Here is a 24156-nt window from a genome sequence, read left to right as displayed (position 1 = left end):
TTTTAAATTTCTCACAAATATTTCCTATGGAATTCAACAGAGAAATCAAACAAGTTTAAGTTCTGCATACAATGAAAATCAAGTTAGATACTGCCAATTTGTCAGTTCATAAAATTTCTACCTGACAAATGAAAGCTTTGAGAACTACCATTCTTTCATTAATGATACACCAACTGCTATTTTTGACATTATTATTTGCATTAAGCAAGCTGTCTAGAACCAGTTGTATTTAACCCACTGTTAACTCAGTGGCATCACAAACTTTTAAAATATTTTATTTATATACTGTCACTAATAATATATATACACGTACTGCAGAGGGCCAAAAACTTGAAAAAAAAAAATGTCACACAATGTTTGCATTAATACTTTTATACTTTTTTTTCCCCAAATAGCAAAGCTGAGCCACTGTTTTCACAGTTTTAGTTTGCCAAAACCACGTAACTCCATATATATCAAAGCAGCAGAAGAGCAAGCTTAACAGCAACTTTCATTTATGCATTTTCTTGTGGGAGGAAAAAAAGAGTATATATAAAAAAAAAAGACCACCAATAATAGGTTCACTAAATTTATTTAGAAATCATAAAATATAACTCAAAAAAAGAGCATTACATTCCGCACACTGCTCTCAAAGGATACCAGGGACATGGGGACAACCAGTCTTCTCCCCCCCTTAAACAAAAAAATAAAATAAAATTACAGCATACAGAAAAATCAGGGTGTTCACAACAGTTACAGAAAACCCATTACAATTTACTACCGATAATGAACAAAAATAAAATCCACTCTCTGCTGCCATTTCAAAATTTCTTTGTTAGCCTTGGGTGGCCTTTCCCTCCCCCAAATATTTGTAATGAACTAAAACATTATATCTGGTGATCAGCAGAACAGCAGATTACACTACACCTCAAATGCAGAAACACCTATGAAGTAGAGGAATGTTGACTTTGTAATAGAGAAGCAGATATTAAAAAAAAAAAAAAAAAAAAAAAGGTGCAGGACTCCTTCAGTTCTTCACTAGTCTTAGAAAAACTTTCCAGAATACTGCTTCACACTATAAAAAAGAAAAAATAATCTTGCATTAGAATCCTTCAACATCTGCATACTGCTTCACACTATAAAAGAAAAAGAAAAAAGCATGTATTAGAATGATTGACCATACATCTTGCATCAATATTCACAATGGCATTCTTAAAGATTAAACTACAAATTTCCAATACATCTAAAAGCAAATAATTTTAAAAGATTAAGGGCTAATGATTATAGGCATATAATTATTTTAAGCACATTTAAACATTAGTAATCTAAAGCCAAACATTCAAGTTAAACAGTCACAAATGCTATGACAGCTGACGTTATTAAAGCAAAACTAAGCAAACTAAGTCTGAAACTTAATATTTGGCAGAAGAGAAAGTAATGCCAGCAAGGTGTGAAATGCTGCATAACAGCACCAATTGATTTCAACTTGTCCTGTAGAGGCATGGTCTGTGCCATATGGTAGACTGTGATTTGTTGTCAGTTAAGTTATCTAAAAACAACAAAATCACTAGTCTTCCACACAGAACTAGACCAACATCCACTGAAATCTTCTATATTTTCTACAGGTTCTATGTACTTTATTACAAGTAGTTTTTTTGCAGCAATTTTCACCAGAGAAATGAGAGGACTGCTTGGTTAAGGTGTCTTCCATCAAGATTAGTTTTGAGGGAATCTTCATTTTAGAACGGAGAAGAGAATCAAGGCAGAACTACCACTGAAGAAGTTAGGTTCAATAGATACTTAAATCCTGTCTTCTAAAAACTATATTGCAGAGAACAGGAGCTTTAGTATGTAGTAGTAGGAAAGCCAGTTTAAAATTGACAGTAAGGACAGCATTAAGCTTCAACTTGCCTGTTCTGCAGTAAATACTGAGCATTTTGTATCTGGTCCTGTGTTCCTGTAATAGTTATTATTCGATCTTCTGAGCCTTCTAGTGGTTCATCAATTTTGATTGAAGCTCCTGACTCATGACGTATTTGTTTGATTCTCTGGCCTCCCTTTCCAATAATAGAACCTGCCAACTAGGGGAGAAAATAAAGCATTTATTTCTTGATGTAGCTTTCTCCTCAAAAACACAGTACTGTTCAATTAGCTTCCATCAATTTAGTGGAAGCTTACTCTTTTACAGCCTCAAAACATCCTCTGTAATGTTTATTATATAAACACAAGTGGGATAATGTTGGAAGAACCAGATGCTTGGTTGTAAAAACAAATTGTGTAGACCATTTCTATTACTGAATATTAAAAAAATAAAATAGTTCAGTGCATCTCTGAACTGAAGCCAAAACAAACATTCTTAAGAATAAACTTTCAGTGATTTTGAAACACTTGCTTTATATCAAAAATACTTGTCAAGCATCACAAATACTTTTGATTTACTGACAGTCTGAGAAAAGGCTATGACATTCTATTTATTTAAACACAAGTGGAAAGCAAGTCAGCTTCACTTACATCTTTGGGAATCGTTACTTGTGTTGTGATGATGGGTCCACCAAGATCTCCATATGAACCACGGCCCCCTGTATAAGAATAGTCTGATTTAAACGTATGCATCAAGCCTCTTACTGACTAAATGAAGTGCATGTCAAAGTTCTCTATAAAAACTTACCATATCCAGAGCCACCCTCAAACTATAAGAAAAAGAGAAAGAAAATACTTAAATAGCAAATAGCCATGATTTATTAACATGTTTTCATCTCAAGTATCATACTGTTAACTTTGAGCCTATTTTATGCAAAAATCCTAACCCACAACCTAAATCTAAATGTCATTAAAAGGTAAACTGGGTAAGAGGGCAGACCAGGAACAAAGGGAGGGGGAGGGGAATATCTTATGACAACCTCTTAGCTTACTCTATTAAAAACTCTAAGAATAAGTCATCAAGATCCAGCCATACCAGTTTACAAAGCAACCTTACGAATTCAACTGATAAACAGCTCTTGATGCTGGATCTACTCCTGATCCTTGGACTAAACTAACATTCAAAACAAAAGATCAGAATTCAGCCTTATTACTACTACCTATACAGATCAGGAGAAATTAAAGTCTCAGTTTGGGACAAGACATTTACCTGGTAACTGTCAACCCTCCTACACCATTCCATCTATATCTTGAGGAAAAACTAATTCAACTCATAACTTATAATTGGTCTCTTCATTCAGACTATGCTACAATACTTTGTATATTAGAAGGGACAATCATGACATTAATTACTGCTGTTCTGCTAAAACTACCATATACCAAATCCAAATCACTGCAATGCAGCACTCCTGATTGCTTTTATTTTCAGGATTTGTAGACTGGTACTTGATATCAAGTGCTTAACTTGAATTAATGCCTTCTAAATACACAAACACCCATTTTAATATTTTCCTGTAGAAGCAGATAATAGACGTGCACACTTCTCTGGAATTCAACTTATATCACTGAAATACAGGAATTTGTATGAATTACTCTTTTGCAGAAGTTGTAATGCAACAATTTTTTCCAAAAACTATTTACCTGCTAGCCTTTTGGAGCCACATCAAAATGGAAGCTATTCAGAAAAAACTGTTCAGCTGATCATTTGTTTCTAAGCAACCTGTGTTGTGTAATCACATTGCTTAGCAATACAGACCATAATACAACATAACAGAGCTTGTAGTGGAGTGTAAAATACAAAAGAATGAAGGACACTGCTTAGAACTTAATTCAGAGGCTGATCAGGGCTGCATATTTCACACACAGACTCTTCCACCTATTTTTGCTGATATTTTGCACAGGGAAGGGAAACCCTTCTTTTGGGCTAACTTGTTTTAATGAACAATCCTTTTCTTGACCCTTTCTGCTGTTTCTCCTCCCCAGACTAGAAGACAACAAATGAATATGACAGCAGATGAGTAATTTTAACTGTTTATGTAAGCTAGGAACTAATGTTTAATATTTGGTAGCACTTTGCAGTCTTCTAGACAAGCATAAACACTTGCTGATACCCAACCTTCCTTCCTAAAACCCCTAAGAAATTTGATAAACACAAATCAAATTGAATACTTTCAGATTTACGGATAGGTAATGCATAATAGTTTATCCACAACTATAAGTAAAGAATTATTTTTAACATTCCTCATTTGAAACAGGAGAAAACACAACATGATAAAGTTAATGTAAAACATATTCCTAAATTGACACACCTACAGGGTGTTGAAAAGCAAGTTACAGTGAAAGTTACAACTTAGAACATTAAAATAGGGTACAAAAGAAGCAATACAACAGAAAAGCTGCTCTCTTGGCTGTGCCTGCTGTATACTTCCATTGTGGAACATTAACTGCCTGTATAGAATTCACTGTTCAGGACAAACTGCCAATAACTTGAGTTAGGAGGACAGCTTTAGGGATTTTTAAATAGGTGCAAGCTGCCACTGACTACATTCAATCTCAAGAAATTGCAGTTATCCCTTAACCAATGCAAATGATTTTTCTCAAAAATCAACTATTACACCAGTCAAATAAAAGCATGAGCACACTCACCAACTCTGGTGGCTGCATGTCATCACAGGCATCCACATGACACTGCATCATCTTCCAGGCACAACATAATAGGAGGAAAAGAGGAAACAAATCCAAATTAAGTCCATGTCATGGAGGCTTATAGCAAACACAAACATTTTTCTGCACTACTACTACAAAGACTCAAAAAAGTACATGATATAGAACAGTTACAAGATCCACTCCCTTTTACTTTCACTGCAAGGAAACTGTAACTGGTCATAGTTCTTTCTTGCTTGTTTCTATGGTGTAAACAGATTTTCCTATTACAAAGAGAATCAGACAGCTAAGAGGAGAGCAAAGCCTGAACAGTTTGTTTTGAACAACTTTGAGTACTAAAGCTGTACTATATACTAAAAGATGTTACTCTCAGATACAAAAACCTTCTATTTCTTTCATACATAGAAAAAACCCAGAAAAGGCATTTAATTAAACTAACTGTCATTGATCTATCTACGTCAACAGCAGGTCAAGCAGTAAGAACATGACTTATCATATTTTATTAATGTATTTCCATATAACTCATATAGGCAATAGCTAAACTAACAATCTACTACTGCCTAATTATATTAAAAAAAAAGTGGTTTGATTTCCAAGTAATATATAGCATTTCTTTCCTTCAGATTTCTACAACAAACATTGGGGAAAAATATATCAACAAACAATTATAAAATTATAATTTGTAGAATCCACTTTAAATTACTATTAAGGCAAAGGCCTTTGCTGGGTTAAAACATACAACACGAATAGCACATTAAAATATAAATGCTCATTTAAAAACAGTTCCTAAAACACCAAGTACAGGATAATTGAAGATACATAACAGAATTTTCTTCTCTACAGACTCATTTGTGCTAGCTACTACTAATAACCAATGGAAACAAAATCAAAACCAAATGAAGCACTGATTGGATAAGACAAAGAGCATAGTATTAATAAGAATTTATTGACTTTTACACCTAATGAAAATATGCATGCAGTCCTAACTGATGGCTAATTCCTTATTGTAACTTTGCCTTATTTTTAAAGGGATTAGCCCAGAAGAGTGAAAGTTTGTTAATTTCTTTTAGTATTTATATAGATAAATGTCAAACATCTTTCCTTCGGTTTTTAACACGCTCCTTAATTTCAAATCTCTTATACTAAAGATATTAGAAGTACTTCATGTTTATGTACCTTTATTCAAGTGCTTTTACAGACATGTATACATAAACACATATAAATAATGTTAAGAAATATCAAGAAGTAGGAATCATTTGAATGAGCAAAACCAGACCACCAAAAAAAAAAAAAAAGAAAAAAAAAAAAAAAGAGGGGATTAAATGGCTTTATATACACTTCTCCACCTTGTTTTTTCTCCTGGTATGTTTTTGTGCCTTTGTATATCTAAAGCACCCATGGGGATGAGTGTGTTAAAAAATAGTGTAAATGCGTTCATATTTTCTCAGCTATCAGAATAGCCATTATAGTCCATAGGCATTTGATTTGGAGTAGTTACAGCCTAAAATATATAACTAATAAGTGAAACAATTCACGCATGCTTTTCAGTAAAATGCCTTAGAATAGGTATTTTTTATACATATATATACACACACATATAAAAATAAATTTAAAAAAATTCCAAATTATTTTCCCCTCCCATCTTAGAATGCACAAGGCTGTCAGTATTGTCGCATCTCAGAAAAATCAAGTTTCACCATCCAGTCTTGGTTCACCATCTTATGAGTCTTGAACTACTGAATTTTTCTGCCTTTAGCAGAGGACTGGCAGCAAATGAGGATTTCTGTAGATTCAACATCTCCAAGATGATGGGGGTTTTGTTTGTTTATTTTTTGTAATTTTAAGTGCAAGTCTTTCATTTCAATATTTCTGCTAGACTTCTGGTGCCCCAATTTTGACATCCTTGTAATATGTACTTCCAGTATGTATTACTGGAAGTTAATTGCCTCTTCCTCCCAGGAGGCAACGTGTAAATCTCATTTCATAGCTCCTATCCACTTCTTTCTCTTCCTTTTATTTTAAATATTTTTTTTTTAAAAAAAAATCTCATCTAACCTGTCATCTTAAGGAATATGCCAAACAGAACCAGAGGAGGAAAAAAGATTGTTAGCCCGAGTATTTACCTCCTAGATGCCTATGATTTCTCTTTCCAAGAAAGAGGATACAACAGTAAGCAACTACCAGGAAGTCACATTTCAGAGTACAACATGGAAGAGTATCTATTACCTTTTTTCAAACTTTCCCCACCCGTCAACATGGTTGAATGTACCTAATTTCATTTAAAAATCAACTTATCAGTGGCCCTGGCTCCAAAACATTTGGAATTACAGTAGATTTTTTTGCAGACATAGAAACCAGGATAAAGTCAAGAATTGATTTGAAAAAACAATCATCTGCCAGACCAACTAGAGCTCTTTATAGATATTCATGTTCTCTTAAATTCCGCTAACATCTGTCGGAAAACATTGTGCTGACATGGCTTCTTGATCTGAAAAGGCTCCCAATTCCTATTTCTGTCATCTAGATTAAAAAGAAAGTCTAAATGAAGATCCATGTAATAAAACCTGCAGGGATTGCATTCTACCAACTTTCTATTCCATTGTCAATGGCAGGTAGGGAAAACAACAAACCAAACAAGAAACCCTACAAACCAAAACCACACAGCAGATCACATCCCAAACACCCTTTACACCCCAAACAGTCATCTTCTTGAGGAGACCATTTTGTATAGCCAAAACATTTTGGTAATATCTAAGTTTATTAGAAGCACACATGCCCTACACTTAAATATGTACTTAAGAACAGTTTCCTCAGATATTCAGTGCTAACTGTATTTACTAAACAAAACAATATGAATTTTAACTCCTACCATTCCATCATAACGGTCTCCAGGTCTACCCCTTCGGTCATAAGACATAAGATCTCTAAAATGAGAAAAAACAGCAGCACATGACTCATTATAAACTAGTTAATATATTCTAATTCAGGTTTTCATGATTTGCACACAACTATGAATTTCTAAATGCTTTAGCCAAGTTGTGAATGACAGAAAATAAAGTTACAGAACTACTGGCTATAGTCCTGATAGACTGGCACATTACAAAAAATAATCAAAAAGTATTTGAGTTTAAAATTCTCTGGTGCAATGTACGCTCAGTCTTGCATAATCACTACCAACACAGAGTGTGAAACAAGTCCTGGAAACATGAGCACAATTCAGCAAATTTTACTCAAGTTGAGTTTTGTACAATGCATTTATGCAACAGCTTACCCGCCACGAGGAGGTGGTGGAGGAGGAAGAGGAAGATTACGAGCTCTGCTGCCACCTCTGCCACCACGACCTGGCGGAGGTGGTGGAGGTCCTCTGCGAGGGCTCATATCATCATAATCTCTTCTTGATGGAGGCATGGGTCGTCCACCACGACCAGGAGGCATTCGATCGAAGCCTCCTCTTCCACGCATTGGAAAGCCTACTGGACGACCCCTTCTATCATCAAACATCATTGTAAAGCCACCATAGTCATATGTTTCATCATAGAAATTGGGATCATAAGGCTGGGCCCGTCCTTTAATTGGAGACTAAGACACACACAAAAAAACACCACACACAGCCCCTGGGTTAGCACTGTTACAATTATTGTATTTCAATTAATTGCTATAGTAAATGTATAAACATGAAATTATACATTCTGAATACGTTCTTGATTTCACGATGCTGATAAGAGAAGCAGGGGTGGTGATATGCTTCCTGATAACTTAACTATGATGGAGAAACTGCTTACTGATGGGTGCATGTACATTTAGCTCCCTTCCTCCCCAATTTAAAAAGTCATATTTTATTGATATGTAAAGCATGACTAACAGTTAATTGGTACCAAAAATGGCTTCCCTCTCCAATAAGATACACCCTTTGTAGGGTCTATAATTGTAGAAAACAGGAATAATTTCAAAGGGTGCTAACAGTCCAAGGCTTATTTTGTTACTGGATAAGAGGTACTGAATTCAAAATAGAAATGGAAGAATATAATTTTCTATCCAAATCACCCTAACTTTCATGAATACCAATGAAAGAATAATAAGTTTAAGACACATTACCTCAGAGATAAGATCCAAGATAATCTTGATACATTCCACAACTCTATCAGGTTTCCCACCGATAAGCACCACTCTATCAGTGGAATGAGGACAACACTCTTGGAAGAGCTTAATGGTGGTCTGAGTGTTCTGTTGAAGAGAAGAAAAAAATCCAAAAATCTTCAAATAGAAGTATTTTAAACAATTTTATAAATTTATTGGAAACAAAATGGGCAAGACACACACTAAAACATTTTTAAAGAAACAATCAAACCAGACCATTAAACTTCTAGTCATTTGAAGTGAATGCTTGCTTCTGAGTTCTTGCAACAATTTTCATCTTAGGATTAATATATTTTTAAGATCTGCATTGATTATCAGTTTGTATGAAATGCTAGTGAAGAGGAAAAAAGTTCGATTTTTAAAAAGCTTTCAATTATGGCTCATCTTCAGAGTAATTTAATAAAATATTAGCAAAAGGACCACATACCCATTATAAGCTTACAGGTTATATAAGCCTTCATATGTCATAAAGACATGCTTTGGATGTGTTGTCAGGATTATGTCTAGTCATCTTGCCTTCCTCAGTCCACACAAATAGTAGCTTAACATCTAAACTGACCTGAAATTGCCTTTTGACACAATGCCAATAAAGGATAGAAAACAACACTCTAGATTCATAGAGACCACTAGCTTTTTAGAACAAAGCCTCATTCCTTCACAAAAGAAACAGTGGTCTTTAAGGAAGCAGAACTTAAAGTAACAACCCAAAAAAACCCAACCCAAAAAAAACCCCCTTCCAACCCACCCAAAACAAAACAAAAAACTCCAACCACCAACACACCCTCCCCCCAACAAAAACCAAAACCCACTCAAAACCAAACTACATTAAAAACCCACCCCATACTACATTTTTATAGCAATATTCAAACATCTATTAAATTATCATCATTAGAATTTATGGAGATGCATCCACACTAAACCATTTTCCATGTCCAGTACCAAGTCTATTCAGCAGTTCATTCCAGAAGGGAGTGATGAATGGCATTTTAATAAGCATCCTTTATTTATAAAGATTACTGCTGATATGCTTAAAAGCTTTATAAGAAGTCCTAGGCTCTATCACCAATAGGCACTTTATTTCTGACTTTTTGCAAGAAAGTTGTAATAAGTAACTCAGATTGATCTCAGAACACAGAAATCATGTATGAAATATGTTCTGCAGGAATTATTGCATAGATGATGCTTACACTCACTGTTTATGAGCAGAAACCCCTAATTTGTTTATAGAATAAAAGCAGAATCTGAAAAGAATAGGACACAGTACCTCTCTGAGTTCTTTGATTTTAGCACCCTTGACACCAATAATTCCTCCTGCTAGACTTTGGTGAATTAGAAGTCTTAATTCACAGTCAAAGTCGCTACCTTTGTAGTGTTGATACTGTAAGATGCATACAAGAAAATAATAAAATATTAGTCAGGGGAAAACATAATTGAAAAAAAATCAAAATACTAATTTTGGTTTTTTGTTAAGGTTTTCCTCCAAACACCATGGTATGACTTAATTTGCTGCTGAACTATAATGCTGTATTTGCTACGATAGAATCACACCTATTTTGAGTACTTTGCCTCAATGTAAGGTGATGTCAAGCTAATTTTCCTTATTTCTTTTATTATTATTGTATAAAATTTTAAGATATCAAACAGCACAACACACTTGCTTACAAAGCCAAGACAGGATGGAAATTACAATACAGCTACTTCAAATTGAGGACTAAACAAGTCAGGAGACAGTTGTTTTGAAGGGGAGGAGGCTGTTCCAAATATTAATTTTATAAATAGAGATTGTCTCTGTCCTCTACCAAAAAAAAAAAAAGCAACCAACAACATGTAGTTTGAGAGCTATAGGTCCTCCTTTCAAAAAAGGCTGGGTTTTATTTTCTAATTTAACATATTAAATATAGCACAATCATCTAGAATTATCTCGTTTTAAAATATAAATGTATATCTCTGAAGATGAAACAAACCTAAGAAACATACCTCTTCTAAAGTAGGGATAATCTTCTTCAAAATTTCTCCAATCGTCTCTGTATCTGCACTTATACTCAAGATGCTGTTAGAGGCCATAATGGTCAGAAAATATGGAGAAGGTGGAAAAGTAGAAGTTTAGTATTCATAATCATACACAAAATTCTAACAAGATTAATTATAAGTTCTTCTGTGTAGTCAATGTTCCCCATTTAAAGCAAACCTGTTCACTAGATTTACAATACGTGCATCTTTGTTTATGCCCAATATATATGCATGATGAATTTAAGACTAGGTAGGTCTCGCAGAGAGAGCGAGAGCAAGCAAGAGCTTTTGGAAGGGCTCAGAGTAAGTGTGCAAGAAATCTATGCAGAACTGAAAATAGAAGTGAATATTCATGTTCCCCACCATCACTAATTTAGTATACCCTTGCCATTACATTGGTAAAACCGGCACACCTTCTTGTAGAAAAAGTGGGGATATGCAAGTGGTCAACATTATATCTGGAGTACGGTTGAGAGACCAGTTAGATTACTAATAGGCTCTGCAAAAAAGGAATATAAATACAAGGAAAAAACCCAAAACCAACCAAAGGAAACCAACCCTCAAAAGCCCCACAAACAAAAATGTAACACAAAGTGAAGAAAAGTGGCCTAGAGGTAGTATTTAATCAGAAATAATTATAAAGAGACAACGTTGGGGGGAGCAAGGTGGGCCACAAAGACAGAGCAAGAAACTATTGAAGCAATTTGATTTATAATGCAGTGAATATGCAACACTTGAAACTGTGCTCTTTCCATTGAAATAAAATTAGTGGATTGTTTGGGTGGCCAACTCACGTAAAAGTTCAGTGACAAAAAAACTTAATGGGGAAAATAAGACAGAAAACTAAAAAAAAAAACAAAACAAAACCAACCAAGCCACAATACATAGTCTATAAGGGGATACTATTTAATTATATAAAAGGCAGGTAATAAAATACATTTCTCTCTTTCTAGTCAGGCAGTGAGGCATAAACTGTTGGGACATACCGCTCGGGGCCACTGCTGTCTGGGACTGAAACACTTGCATTGTACTGCATTGGTCATTGGCGTTCGTGGATGTTGGCATTGGGCATGGGTATTCAATCAGTAGTTGTCAAGTATGGTACCCATTTGGCAAAGAGTACATTTTTGGGCATAGCCAACCAGGGTTTTCACATGGGCGTTCAGGGGTGGATGGGCCAACGTCATGGTGGGCAACGCAGGGGCAAGTCGATCCAGTACATGGGTAACGGAGATATATGGCCAAAAAAACAAGGAGAGGGAAAAGGGGGAAAAGCAGTGAATTTTAACACAAACTATACTCATTACTCTCAGTTAATGAAGCAAGCTTAAGTTGTTCTTAAAATTAACACAACAGTGGATTGCTACATTGACTGTGGGTTAACAGTATGGATCTTAATGAGTTACTTTATCTGACTAAACTACTTTTTACTTTTAACATAATGATGTTTCAGTAGCAGGCTGGCTCATGAACGTAGACACAAAAAAACCTGTTGAGATCCATATTACCGGAACCTTGGGCAAGTTGGGAAAGTTAGTACTCCAGATCAATTAAATTAAATGGACTTAGGTGATATATTTATTTACTTTAAACAAGCAAAACCACTAGCTGCCAAAGTTACCAAGTGTACCAAAGGTACCAAGTTCCCAACCATTTCAGCTTAATCCTCAATTCTAGTTGCTATAGTTTGTGAACTTAGATGGAACTGATTCTGTAATGATATATTAGCAAATATCGTATTGAACAGTCTTGCTTGAAAAAATTGCTGAAATTGTAGCTGATGTTAAGTACAGAAGTGTAAACAAATGGAATTTAAGAAGCATTGCAAAGTTTTATAAATACATAATATTTACACTGAACATGTGTCTAATAACAAGAATCAACTATAAAATATGAATAGATAAATAAGTCACGACCATTTAAAAATGCTACCAATAGAATAAAAAGCTGCTTTACTGTTCTATAAATGTATTTAAATCTTGCAATCTTAACATGAATGTTTTTGTGCTTTATGTCCAAGCTGTTAAAGTAAGAACAGATGGACCATTATGGGTTTGGGTTTTTTTAAGTTAAAAAATTCCTCTATCACTGGGTTAAGCTAGCCACCTGCAATAGTTTTCAATAGTACTATAATTGATTCACATATATGGGAAATGATACTTAAGGGTTTTAAGCTTTGCCAATATTTCTAATTGAAGATGTTAACTCATTTGAGGTAATTTAGAGGAACCCTGTTTGAAAGCAAAGAGGTTTAATATAAACCTCTGTTCCCACATAACTTAAGCCTGAGTTTTAATTACAACACAAACTGAAAAACTAGTTATCTCCTCTAACAATCATTATAAATGGTTTATAATTAGCATTTAGATTTGAATTTCTCAGTTTCAAGAAATGTATGCAATCAAGTTTTCAATGTAGTGCTCTGAAAGAATTAGTGTCATATCAATTCAAATTCATATATACTCACATCTGTACGAAGCGCCTTAATATTTTTGCCACCTTTTCCAATCACTGCTCCAGCATTCTGGAAAATAGTTTTCAGAAGTTATGTTATGCTAATACAGCACAGACTACATTTTGAAATGAAGACTAAGAACAATGTATCTATCTCTGCATTACCTTGTGGGATGTATTTAGGGGTGGAGCGGGGCTTGTTTTGCTTTTGAAAGGGTCAAATCAAATAGAAACAAACTGACATAGTTTTATCATAGGGGAAAAGAAAAAGTCAAAACAGCTCTTAAACCCGAATTTTGGAAAGAAATAAAAATACTCAATATTATTTCAATTTTAAATTTAGGTTTCTAGGCAATTATTTCTATGTAAAACCATCTCATAGCTACAGTATGACTGAAAAAATACCTTATGGGATTCCATGCATGTTATGTAGGTCAAGGATTTTCCCAATTTGTTTACTTTATGTTTGCAAATTTCACTTTTGCACTCCAAATATTCGATAATTTCAAACACTACTTTGGTTTTAAATGTATGTAACTCAACTGACCACTCAGGCAGGTACAGTCTGAAGAATGTAAAGCCAATATAAACAATCGCTAATCTCCAGTTGCTAAAATCAACAGGAATAAACTCAGATATTCAAGAGGGGCGATTGTAAAACTACATTTTTAACAGGCTATTTCAAGAACTACATGCAAAAGTATTGCTTTTATTATGCAATTTATACATGATGCTAACAGCACCACAAATATTTTGCAGCATTCCACGTAATGTGACTATTAACCAGAATTGCCATGTAGAAATAAGGTAACATTTCCCTGTCCTGACACAAAAGACAGAGTTATTTCAGACTGTGCAAACATCCGTAATGACTGGAAACACTGAAGGAGATTCATAAATAGCAATTGTACTATGACAATTTATACTAGTCGACAAAGCAATTGCAATCCCTGAAACATTACTCCCATATTTCCTCCTGTTGATACATAGATTTAATAAATCTGGGAAAATTACTAAAATCCTGAGGAAGTCCTCATCTTGCCTCTCATATTTAATTTACAATCACAAGCTGATCATTCCCTAAACTGCTTGCTTTTTAAAGACTAATACACAGTCATTCCCCTGGAAACAATTACATTCCATTCAAGCATGAGAAAAGTGGCTTATAATTTCTATTGCTTTATTTTTTCAATGAGTACATTTTTTTAAATCAGAGAATTCCCATAGATCATTAAAGACTCACATTTAAAAAAAATTATTGAAGATAATACCATTGCAACACACTTCTACTATCATTCACGTACTTACAAATATCCCTAATAAGTTATTTTACTTTAAATAAAGCACACTTTTTTTTCTAAACATACACTGTCACCACTGGCTTAAGCAATGGTATAAGGAGTAACATAGCGATACTAAAGAAGTATACTTTGCTTTGAAGCAAGATGCGTAATTCAACCATCTCATCTGTATTCCGAGATCTTTTGAAGGCCTGTTCTTCTTCCATATCTTCTGCAGGACGTTTACCTGTAGACAGGTCCATAGGGGGGAAAACACAAACATATATTTAACTTTCTAAGTCACGAAAAAATTGTATACCAAGCTTATGCATTGTATTCCTAATGAAGCATTCCCTCCTATTAGCCCAAAGCTAACTTCTGACATCTACCCTGAGTATCTATAGCACAGAAACAGATTTCTACTTCATCAGCCTACATATCAATTAATTATTGAAGACTCACATTCCAAATCTATGAACTACAGCTGAAATGAGAATTCTGCAAACTTAACGCTGGTGGAACAATAATAAAGTAGTATTTCAAATAGTTTTGAAAAACTGGCATGAACCAACTAAATGCTAATGTCCTAACACTTCTTCGCTAATTATGTCCAAAAAGTTTTTTGCTTAGCTAATATTTCGAGATATTTCATGTATATATATGCACACGTTCCTTCAAACTAACATCTGCAATAAATAAAATACAGTAATAGATATGTCTGACAGTATTTTTACATGATCACACTGTCCAGACAAGTACTGAGTATTTACCTAAGGATTTGAAAATATTTGATAGCTATAACTTTTAGTTACTTATGCCATGTCTAAAATACTCCCAAAGCAAAATTATGTATTCATGATACGAAAACCACATAAAGTCATACAGAACACTTAAATTAAAAGATTAAATGCAAAAAATACTACCAATACAAGCATTTGACACAGTTAAAGTATTCCAAAATAGTTAGAAACACTGAGACTTAAAAAGGTTCTTTCCCCCCACAATAAAATAAAATAGCCCTTTAAAAAATTTACCATTTGTCTCTGTGTTGGTAAAGGTCTCCTCCTGTTGTTCAGTCTCCATTATCTTTTGTTCTTAGGTGTGCAGATAAAACCTGTTGCAGAATAAAAAACCACTAGTACATCTATTTTGTAAAGGGGGGAAAAAAGAAAACTGTATATCATACTAAAGGGAAAACCAAAAAGATATACCCGCTTTTAGAGCTAACCAGTTTTATATACACTTGCAGAGCAACACTCAAGTGTTCTGGGCAGGATCAAAACCCAACAGCCCACTGCTTCAGAAGCCTATGAAAACAGCATAGATCAGGCTCTGTTCACTTACAGGTTTGATTCTCCCAGCAACTAAATCAGGGGTTTGACCCGAGTTTTTGCTGCAAAACTTTTCTTTACAAATGAGAAAACATAACATAAGCCAAACACATCACTAAGAGGAGAAACAATCAAGTCTGTAAACTTACAAATAATTACAGTCTGAATGATTCTGGACTTGCTCAGTATTCAAGCATTTGCTAGTTTTAAGCAATCACATTTACTGATAATGATTTTCAGATATTTAAAGCGAACAATTATCTGGTTCCTATTTTTAGCATGTTATATAGTACACGTTGTATTTCCTTTTTAAGAGACACTATGTAACATTCTGCTTATTGTTTAGTTCTAAACAATTTAGACTAAAAAGGTATTATAATCACCAGCATTAATTTTATAAGCTGGTGATTATCAACTTACTAGCAGGCATTCTATCATGCTTTCAATTCAATATAAAGGATGAACAAAAGAAATTACACACAAGCCACACTAAAAAAAAAATACCATGCTAATTATGTATAACCTCTACATACATGCACAAAGAATCTCAAAAGCAGCTGAACTTTTCTGACTTTGTGAAACAGGTACCTCCTTCAAGATCTATTTTTGTTAAGTCCATGTGAGACTACTTCTAAAATACATTAGAAATCCAGGCAGAACATTTTTGCACCTTTTTATCTTAAAAAATTAATTTGTGCAGATAACAGCCAAAGAATGCTATTTTCCGCCTTAGATTTTATTGCTCAACTTCCATAGTCTGAACAAACGGTTGACGCTCATGTATAAAAAGTGAGGTACGTTTAACTTTTTAAAACATCCTTTCAATTATCTATTAATTTGTAATAGTTACCCTGCTTATGCAGGCTAACAACAAGCACCACCAGTAAGCACACACTCTTTTACAGCCACTGCCAAGACCGACTTCTCAGCACATGGTAGTATTTCCAGGCCCCTAACTGGACCCAATGGAAAAGGGCTGCTTAAATAGCCAAGTATGAAACAGACGTTACCAGAGCGCGCGGGGGGGGGGGGGGGACGGAAGGTGAATTTCATCAGATTCAAATGGCTAACCCTATCAGACCCCTTTTCTATTCTATTGCAGATCCTATTCTATTTATGACCCTCACAGAAATTTTAGAGCTGCGGAGGGGAGGGGGGCGGGGGCGAAATTTAATATAGTGTTCAGGAGAAGATGCTCTCAATTAGCTACTGTGCTCTGTTGTGTAAATCGAACTTGCGGGATTGAGTAATGCAATGTTTTTAAAAACATCAAAAGGATAAAGCGGCCACGGACATGAGTAGAGGGCTAGGAGATGCCAGCATGTATCTATCCCGCTCCCTCCGGGACTTACGACCGTTCCCGCCCGCACACCTTCCCTTCCACAGCCCACGCGCAAGCCGCACCACGGTATGCTCGGGCTGAGCAGACTTTATCCTTCGCACGGCATCCACAGCCAGCCCACCCGCCGCCGCAGAGTTCTCGGAAGTCCAGCTCACTCCTTGGGCCCGGGGGGGGGGGGGGGGGGGGGGGGGGGGAGGAGAACGGGACATTACAAAACCCCCACAGCCCGATACCCACCTTCGCGGTGGCGGGGACCATCAGAAATGGCGGCCGCTTTAATGGCGCCTACCCACTGCTAGGCGGAACCAGGACCCGAAAAACCACCACCACGCGGTCACAAGATTTCCCCCGCTCTGCCTAGGGAGACACAAAGGAGGCCCTCACCCGAGTTCAAGCGGGGCCGACAGAGAGCAACGGCTCCGCCACGAAAACTCCGCCATCGCCGCGATCGCCCCTAAAAGCAGGCCCTGCTGCAGAGCGCTCCCCAATCGGTTTGGCACGGTCGCTTCCGCACAGGCCGCAGCCGAGAGAGCCCTCCCTTCTCCTCTCCGCCCGCCATAATTCCTAAAACCTCGCCCCATGCACAGTTAACCAGGATAGGCGCAGGAAGGCGGCGACGACTGCTCCCCCGGCCTTGGTGCGCATCCGCTACTGCAGCCGTCCTCCAACACATCGCCACTCCGGGAGCCGCACCGATTGGGCCACCGTGCCCGCGCTAAGGTCGCCGAAGCACGATGGCTGCCGGCAGAAACACAATCACCCTTTTCACCCTTCCCTCAGAATAGATGGGGCCCCTTGGGCCCGGCAGGTTGCGCTAAGCCGCCCCACATTAGCCAAGGAGTCACACCCAGTCTTCTACTCCACGCAGCAGTCCCTAGACCTACCCAATTCCGCCGCTCCGCCAGCAGGGAAGAGCGCTGTCTTTGCGGGAGCCCATGAAAATCCCGGGGCCTGGCAGCGACTCAGAACTCCTACGTTATCGTGTTACACAGCAGCGTCGAGAGGGGCGCGATCAACAGCTCCACTCCCCCCCCGCACACCGCACCACCCCCTCCTCACCTTCATCAGCTACGCGCGCGAGGCGTGCTTACCTGCGCCCACCTCGTACGATAAAGGTGAGCAGCTCTCACCACCAACACCACCAGGTGACTAGCCCAGCCGCCGCGCCGCCTCGCCTCGCCTCCCCCTCCCCTCGCCCCGGAAGGATCCACTGCCCGTCAGAACAGGAATGGCCTCTAATTCGCCCCGCCCTCCGTGTGGACCACGGCGAAACAGGCCTGGGTGCCACGAGGAGAGGAGCGCGATCCACCCTGCACCGTTGTTGTGTACCTAGATTGTTTTACCTGACTAACAGAAGCCACAAGAGGAGCGGCAACAACAGCAGAGACGATGGAAAGCGGTAAAGGAAAGCGAGACCAACTTCAGTTGTTTTTTGTTGGTTTTTTTTTTTAGGAAAAAATGGCGTCTGCGAAAACTCCGCCTTGTGCTTGTCCCCTAGCACCGGAGGGGGCGGGGCAGCTTAAAGGCTCACGTGGCTCCACGCCTCCTATTGGCTGTTGGGTTGCGCGGGGTTTTGGGGGTCTGAGAGCAGATGTGTTCTCTTTTTTTCTTCCTTACCCTCAACTCATGTTATGGGAGTTGGGTTGTCCTGCTGGTTTTGCCCCCTTATTCGGCACCGCCCCTGTCCCGGATAAGTGTGGGGTGGCTTGACTGAGGGTAGGGTGTGGGGGAAAGGGCTCTGGTTATAGTTGGTTTGAGGAGTGTGTGTCCTGTCCCTGATGTGACTCAGTGGTGGGGCGAGGCATCTCACCTCAGTGTTCATCGCTGTCTACTGCCGCTCGTCGGTGCCTGTAGGGATGCAGAGCGGCAGCTGGCCTCGCTGCCCCTGGAGCTCTTGGGACAGGGTTACAGCACCAAGCAGGTGACAGGTTGCCTAAGGTCTGCATGGCCCATATGAGAAACTTATAGAAAATGGCGTGATGTGCTGGTCCTTAACTTTACAAGAGGCCCATGGGATTAGACCCGCTGATGAGTAAACAAATGGATTATGTCCCTTAATTAACTGTACGGTTTCTTCTAAGTGGTGGAGTTTTGGGGAAGAACTTTAAGACGGTATTTTTTTCTTAGTTGCAGGTTATAATGTCAGAAGACAAGCCTTGAGTTTCTTGGCTATTCTTACAGTAATTTTCTTTGGTGTAATTCTGTAGGGAGGTTGAGCTCCTTGGTCATCCCCCTTAAGGGGATAAACAGGTTCCAAATGCAGTTATGCAACTTCCAAAACTAACAAGAAGGTAAAGCTAATTAACTACTGATGTTCTTGAGACAACGACCACCAAAACTTAGTACTATTGTAGCCAAACCCTGGACTGGATCTCTAGATAACATTGATATTTCACGCTAGCCTTCTGTTAATTCCAAAGCTTTCATTCTGTTAAAGTGTAAAAATTGCCCATGTAGTACAAATACTTACAGATCCCAACTTGTTTATATTGTAAATGGGGCTTCCAGCCCATTTTCTTAACAGTGCTAATAAAATGGGACAATAACTTCTTAAGTCAATTTTTAAAGTAGGCTGGGTGTGAACAGCAGCAATAATAAGAATAAAACAAACAAAACAGTTGGAGGAGAACCTTTCTTCTTCTAGTTACTATATTTCCATCCACAGCAGAAGGATTTCAGGTGTATACTTACTATTAAATCAACAGGAAAAGATGAAGCTACCAAGAAGGGTTGCTTGTAGAAGTCTCTGTTCTTTCCTGTAGGCTGTTTATGCTGGTTGAAGCTTACTTTGTTTAATTACTGGAACTGCATGTTTTTTAGCATCAGTGGAAGTGGGTTTAATTGTAATTGCTTCTACACTGTCACACTTAGAATAGCTGAACTTTGAATTGAGAGCAAACTTCTATACAATGCAAGTGAGAGAAGTCATAACTTTACCTATTGTCAGAAGAATAAAAACATCTTTCTGGATTTTGCTCTAGAGAATTCACTTTTTTCTTTTAACTTAAAAGAAATTGTCTGCATTTAACATTGCAACAAGAGTAGAAACTTAGCTTTCATCTATGTGGCATGTTGAAGTTCCTTTGATATGGCTGGAAGCCTGTATTAATTGTATCTGTGAAAAAAATAGCAGTAGTAACTTAAGTCAAGCTAAGATTAACAGACAGATATTTGATCAATGGCTTCTTTACCAGATTCAAGAGATTTGGAATATCCTATTTTATCTGTTTCCATTTTAGATGCTCCCAGAAGAGAGTTGTCTGGCTTCTACTCCATACAGATTGATTCACTGGTTGATGTTTGTGAGGGACTATTCAGAAATTACCATGGTAACATTCTCAAAATGTCTTGAACACCTGCCTTACCCAAGCATACTAAGAATTGAAAGGTACGGAGAGGTACACTCTGTGTAGGCGAGGCAGTACTTTTCTCTGTCCACAGCCTAGCCTAGGAGTCACATAGGCTAAGAGGCAAAACATCTATGCACTGAAGGCAAGGTCAATCAAAGGTGATTCTGGCAGGGGTCTGGTGATATCCCCGAACCCTGGTACCACCCCTCAACTCATTTCGAGAACTTTCCGCAAGGCCTAATGCACAATCAGTACTCAAAGGCCCGTCTCAGGGAGGAACTGGGCAGAAACCGAGGATATAAAAATTTGCCCCACATAGGCACACATGCACACCCACTACCTGAGGACTGACTGTCATCCATAGAAGACTTCAGATCAAGCTATTGCGGGATCTGAGGGTGGTGAATACTTTCTTCTTCTTCTTTCCTTCTTTCCCTCTCTATTTTCTCGTACATTTCAAGTTTACAGTTTCCTATGTTTGAAGTTTGAGAATTCAAGTGTACAAATCTTTTTACTTGCTATGTACCAATTGCAATAAGCAAATCAACCAGTAAAAGTTGCTGCGTTACACTAAGTCTCTGAGTAACTGTAGTTATTCCTAGTTGCTACACCAAGAATTAAAAACAGTCTTTCCCTCCTCCCACCAAGTGGGACAGGACAATATTAGCCAACCAGCATGTTCACAGTTACAAAAGCTCAGAGGAAAAAATAGTGTGAATGAAGAAGTAACAGCCAACACTTGAGCATCCCAAGAATCCTGGGTAACAAAGTGTACTCAAACGCTGATGCTGCAACTAACTGATGGGATAGATCAAATTCAGGGCATGGAATATCAACCAGTCCCTGTTCTCCATAGTAATTTTCCTCCTGAAACAAAAAACACTGTACAGGGGAATATTGCATATTGTCTTGGAGTCCTCTTCCTTAAACCAGAAAATGTGAAATTCTTGGTGAAGTGGGGGTTATTATAGTGGAATTTACTCAGGAAAAAATCCTTGCTAGATTAATTGGGGAAGCTGAGAACCTTAATCCTGTTGGACAAGCTTATCATGAACAAATTGTTGCAAGGCCTGTAGATGAATTGGGACAAACTCTAGGCCCTTCAAATGAAGATCTTTTAGGTAGTCTTCATGAAAATAATGAATTTGCTTTAAATAATGTAACACCTTCAGAAAGTGGATACTGCAGTAAAGTAAGAATTTTAGTACAGCCTCAGGTTTGCTCACTGCACATGATGAAAATGTTTTGTACCAAGAATTTGGAAATCCTTTGCTTCATTCAGATGAACAAATTTTACCTCCTGTGGAATGTTGATGGCTTTTAAAATTACTTTTCTTTGGAAGATTACTTTCTTCTGGAAGAAGGGATCCAAAGAGAGCTAGAAGAAGTGCTGTCAGCAGTCATGAAAAGAAACATAGATTTAATTACTGAGAAGGTTCTACATACACCTAGAAGTTCATGTGATTCATCTTTAAATGACACTTATGAAAAAGATTATATAAATGAGAGAAGCCTGTAAAAGCTACCAGTAAGCAAAAGACTTCTGAAAGAACAGTATCTGCTGGAGATGAAAATAGTACAAGTAACTTTTCACAGCATAATAGCGTACATCAGACTTAAAGTTCTGCATATTTCTCTTTGGAAAATACTAGCAAAGAAAAGTGGAATGGTATAGACGTAGTTGAGAGCGGACATAAATTTCAGTGCACTTCTGACAGCAAGCTGCTAACAATGAACTGGTATGATTTTCAAAAACTCATCCAAAAGCAGATCAGCCAGAGATTGATATGAAATCCTTTCCTTGTACAGCAGTAGAGGCATATGATCTTGATTTAGTTTTTCTAACTTTCACCTACATTTCTGTTCTCCTTGCAAAAAAGCCAGTTCTGAAAGTTAGATGTTTTATTGTAACTCTTAATGGAAACTTCACAAGCAGCAATGGGTCCAGGGGTATAAAGACAAAAATTTCTGATGATTCAGCTTATCTCAAAGTAGATTTTGCTGATGATATTCTAAGAAGTTTGATTGGATTTTCAGTGTCTGAAATGAATATGTTGAAAAAGATCCCATTTCACATTCAAAGTTTAAGGATGGTTTAGAGAAATGTCAGATGACTGATAGATCTTTGATGACTATAGAGTTTAATCCTTTTTTCAGTCTAAAGCTACTGTATTAATTCTACAGGATGTGGATGCAAGGCATCTAGAACAACTGAAGAATTGTTTGAATAAATAATGTGTGCAAAATAATAATGTGTGAAAACTTGTAGATTATATATTAGGAAATGTTTAAATTAAGATTTCCCCTGAAGGACTGTTGAAAATTAAATTTTAAAGTTAACTAGTATGCCTTTTCTCTCTCAAGAACAATAGTGGAAAAGTGAGAGGAGGAGACATCTTATCAGGTAGGAATTTACCAGTTTGTTTCTTATGGTGATAATATTGAAATAAACTTTTGAAATTTTTTGGCTTGATTTAAAATATTCATGTATCACTTTCCTTCTGCAAAATCCTCTATCTTCTTGACTGGTGATCTGGGGTAGCAGACTGTCAGGAAATGGATAAAGAACAAATCAGCTAATTCTTACAAGGATGATTATTTATTTACCTGATTTTTAAAAGGTAGCTATAGGACACTACCCAGCCTTGTCTTGGAGTAAAGTGCTTGAGTATATTTAAACAAAGAATCATTGTTTAGATGCAGTCGCTTCCAGTAATGCCAACTTGAAAACTCAAATATGTATTCAGTGTGCAAGAACCTAAAATGTAGAGAAATGAAAGATTATCTTTTAAATATTCAGGTAAGGAAAAAAGTGTATACATAAATGGGATTAAAAGCTATGTACTTATTTTAAAAACCAAAACGAACCCCTCCAAATGTTTCTAACATCACTAACAGAGAAGAATGATTGTAACATACAGGGAATCTATTTTTTGGCATGTTAATCATTACTAATTGTTTTGAACCCACAGCCAACCTTATTCATTAGCTCTTAATATTTACTAGTCTAACCTTTTCACAGTGTAGTCAAATATTTGTGTTCCAAATATGTTGTACATGTATATGTTTGCTTTAATTTTTTTTTAATTCCTGCTTTTAGAATGTATTTTAAAAGAAACATGCCTAACAAAGTATAAATGAAAAATTTTTGGCGGAAGCTCTTTAGTCACTTTCAAAGATTAATCTATACCTTACTGTGTGTATAGAGTATCAGAAATGGTTTGCTTGCTTTTTGTTCTTTCTTTCCTTGATTTTTTTTTTTCAAAGAATGTAAAATTGGTAGTTGGAAGAGGAGATAGTTTGTGGGGGTTTTTCATTGGACTGTCAGTATCTTCTTTGATAGCCTTTTCTTCCTCCAAATAATAGCTTTTAGACCATGGGAAACTGCTCTAAGAGACTGTCATTATTGCCTCCTCCCTCCCACCCCAATTATTAAGAGGCATCATTTGAGACTCTAAGAGACCTAAACAAAACTAGAGATAATTTGTTAAGTAAGGTAAAAATTAAGGGAGGTAGAAGAGGGGAAAGATTTGTAAAGCATGAGCCTTTTTAGACTTTATTTCATACAGGTAATAAATGTATGAATTCCTGGGTCCCTTCTCTTTTTCTCTTCCCTTTTCTCTCTCAAAAGAAAACCTGAGCAAACCATGACTCTGCAAGCCATCTTTGGGTTCTTATTTTCTGAGAGG

At 37.1% G+C, this 24156-nt stretch overlaps 1 protein-coding gene and 1 pseudogene across 15 annotated transcripts; one reads left to right on the top strand and one right to left on the bottom strand.

Moving 5' to 3' along the window:
* Positions 1-554: 554 nt before the first annotated feature.
* Positions 555-18620, bottom strand: LOC119140773 (heterogeneous nuclear ribonucleoprotein K). Of its 15 annotated transcripts, none has more exons than XM_037372350.1 (16): positions 18461-18620; positions 17355-17474; positions 15479-15558; positions 14594-14703; positions 13178-13234; positions 11697-11740; positions 10678-10750; positions 9965-10078; positions 8659-8787; positions 7835-8142; positions 7433-7487; positions 4546-4596; positions 2648-2669; positions 2491-2573; positions 1891-2060; positions 555-1115 (listed from the first exon to the last, which is right to left on the bottom strand). In XM_037372350.1, the coding sequence occupies exons 3-16, from the start codon at positions 15525-15527 to the stop codon at positions 1082-1084; spliced, it is 1299 nt and encodes a 432-aa protein (XP_037228247.1). In that variant the 5' UTR covers positions 15528-15558; positions 17355-17474; positions 18461-18620; the 3' UTR covers positions 555-1081. The 15 variants fall into 15 exon arrangements, with proteins under 15 accessions (XP_037228247.1, XP_037228252.1, XP_037228259.1 ...); XM_037372355.1 differs by lacking the exon at positions 18461-18620 and adding an exon at positions 18209-18438 and having other exon boundaries at positions 555-1054; XM_037372362.1 differs by lacking the exon at positions 18461-18620 and adding an exon at positions 18209-18438 and having other exon boundaries at positions 555-1054; positions 14594-14691.
* LOC119140926 lies at positions 18053-21829 on the top strand (annotated as a pseudogene).
* The last annotated feature ends 2327 nt before the right edge of the window (positions 21830-24156 follow it).

The sequence above is a fragment of the Falco rusticolus genome, chromosome W, assembly GCF_015220075.1.
Source record: "Falco rusticolus isolate bFalRus1 chromosome W, bFalRus1.pri, whole genome shotgun sequence".
In the NCBI taxonomy this organism is placed as follows: domain Eukaryota; kingdom Metazoa; phylum Chordata; class Aves; order Falconiformes; family Falconidae; genus Falco; species Falco rusticolus.
This window is presented reverse-complemented; position numbering and strand designations above follow the sequence as displayed.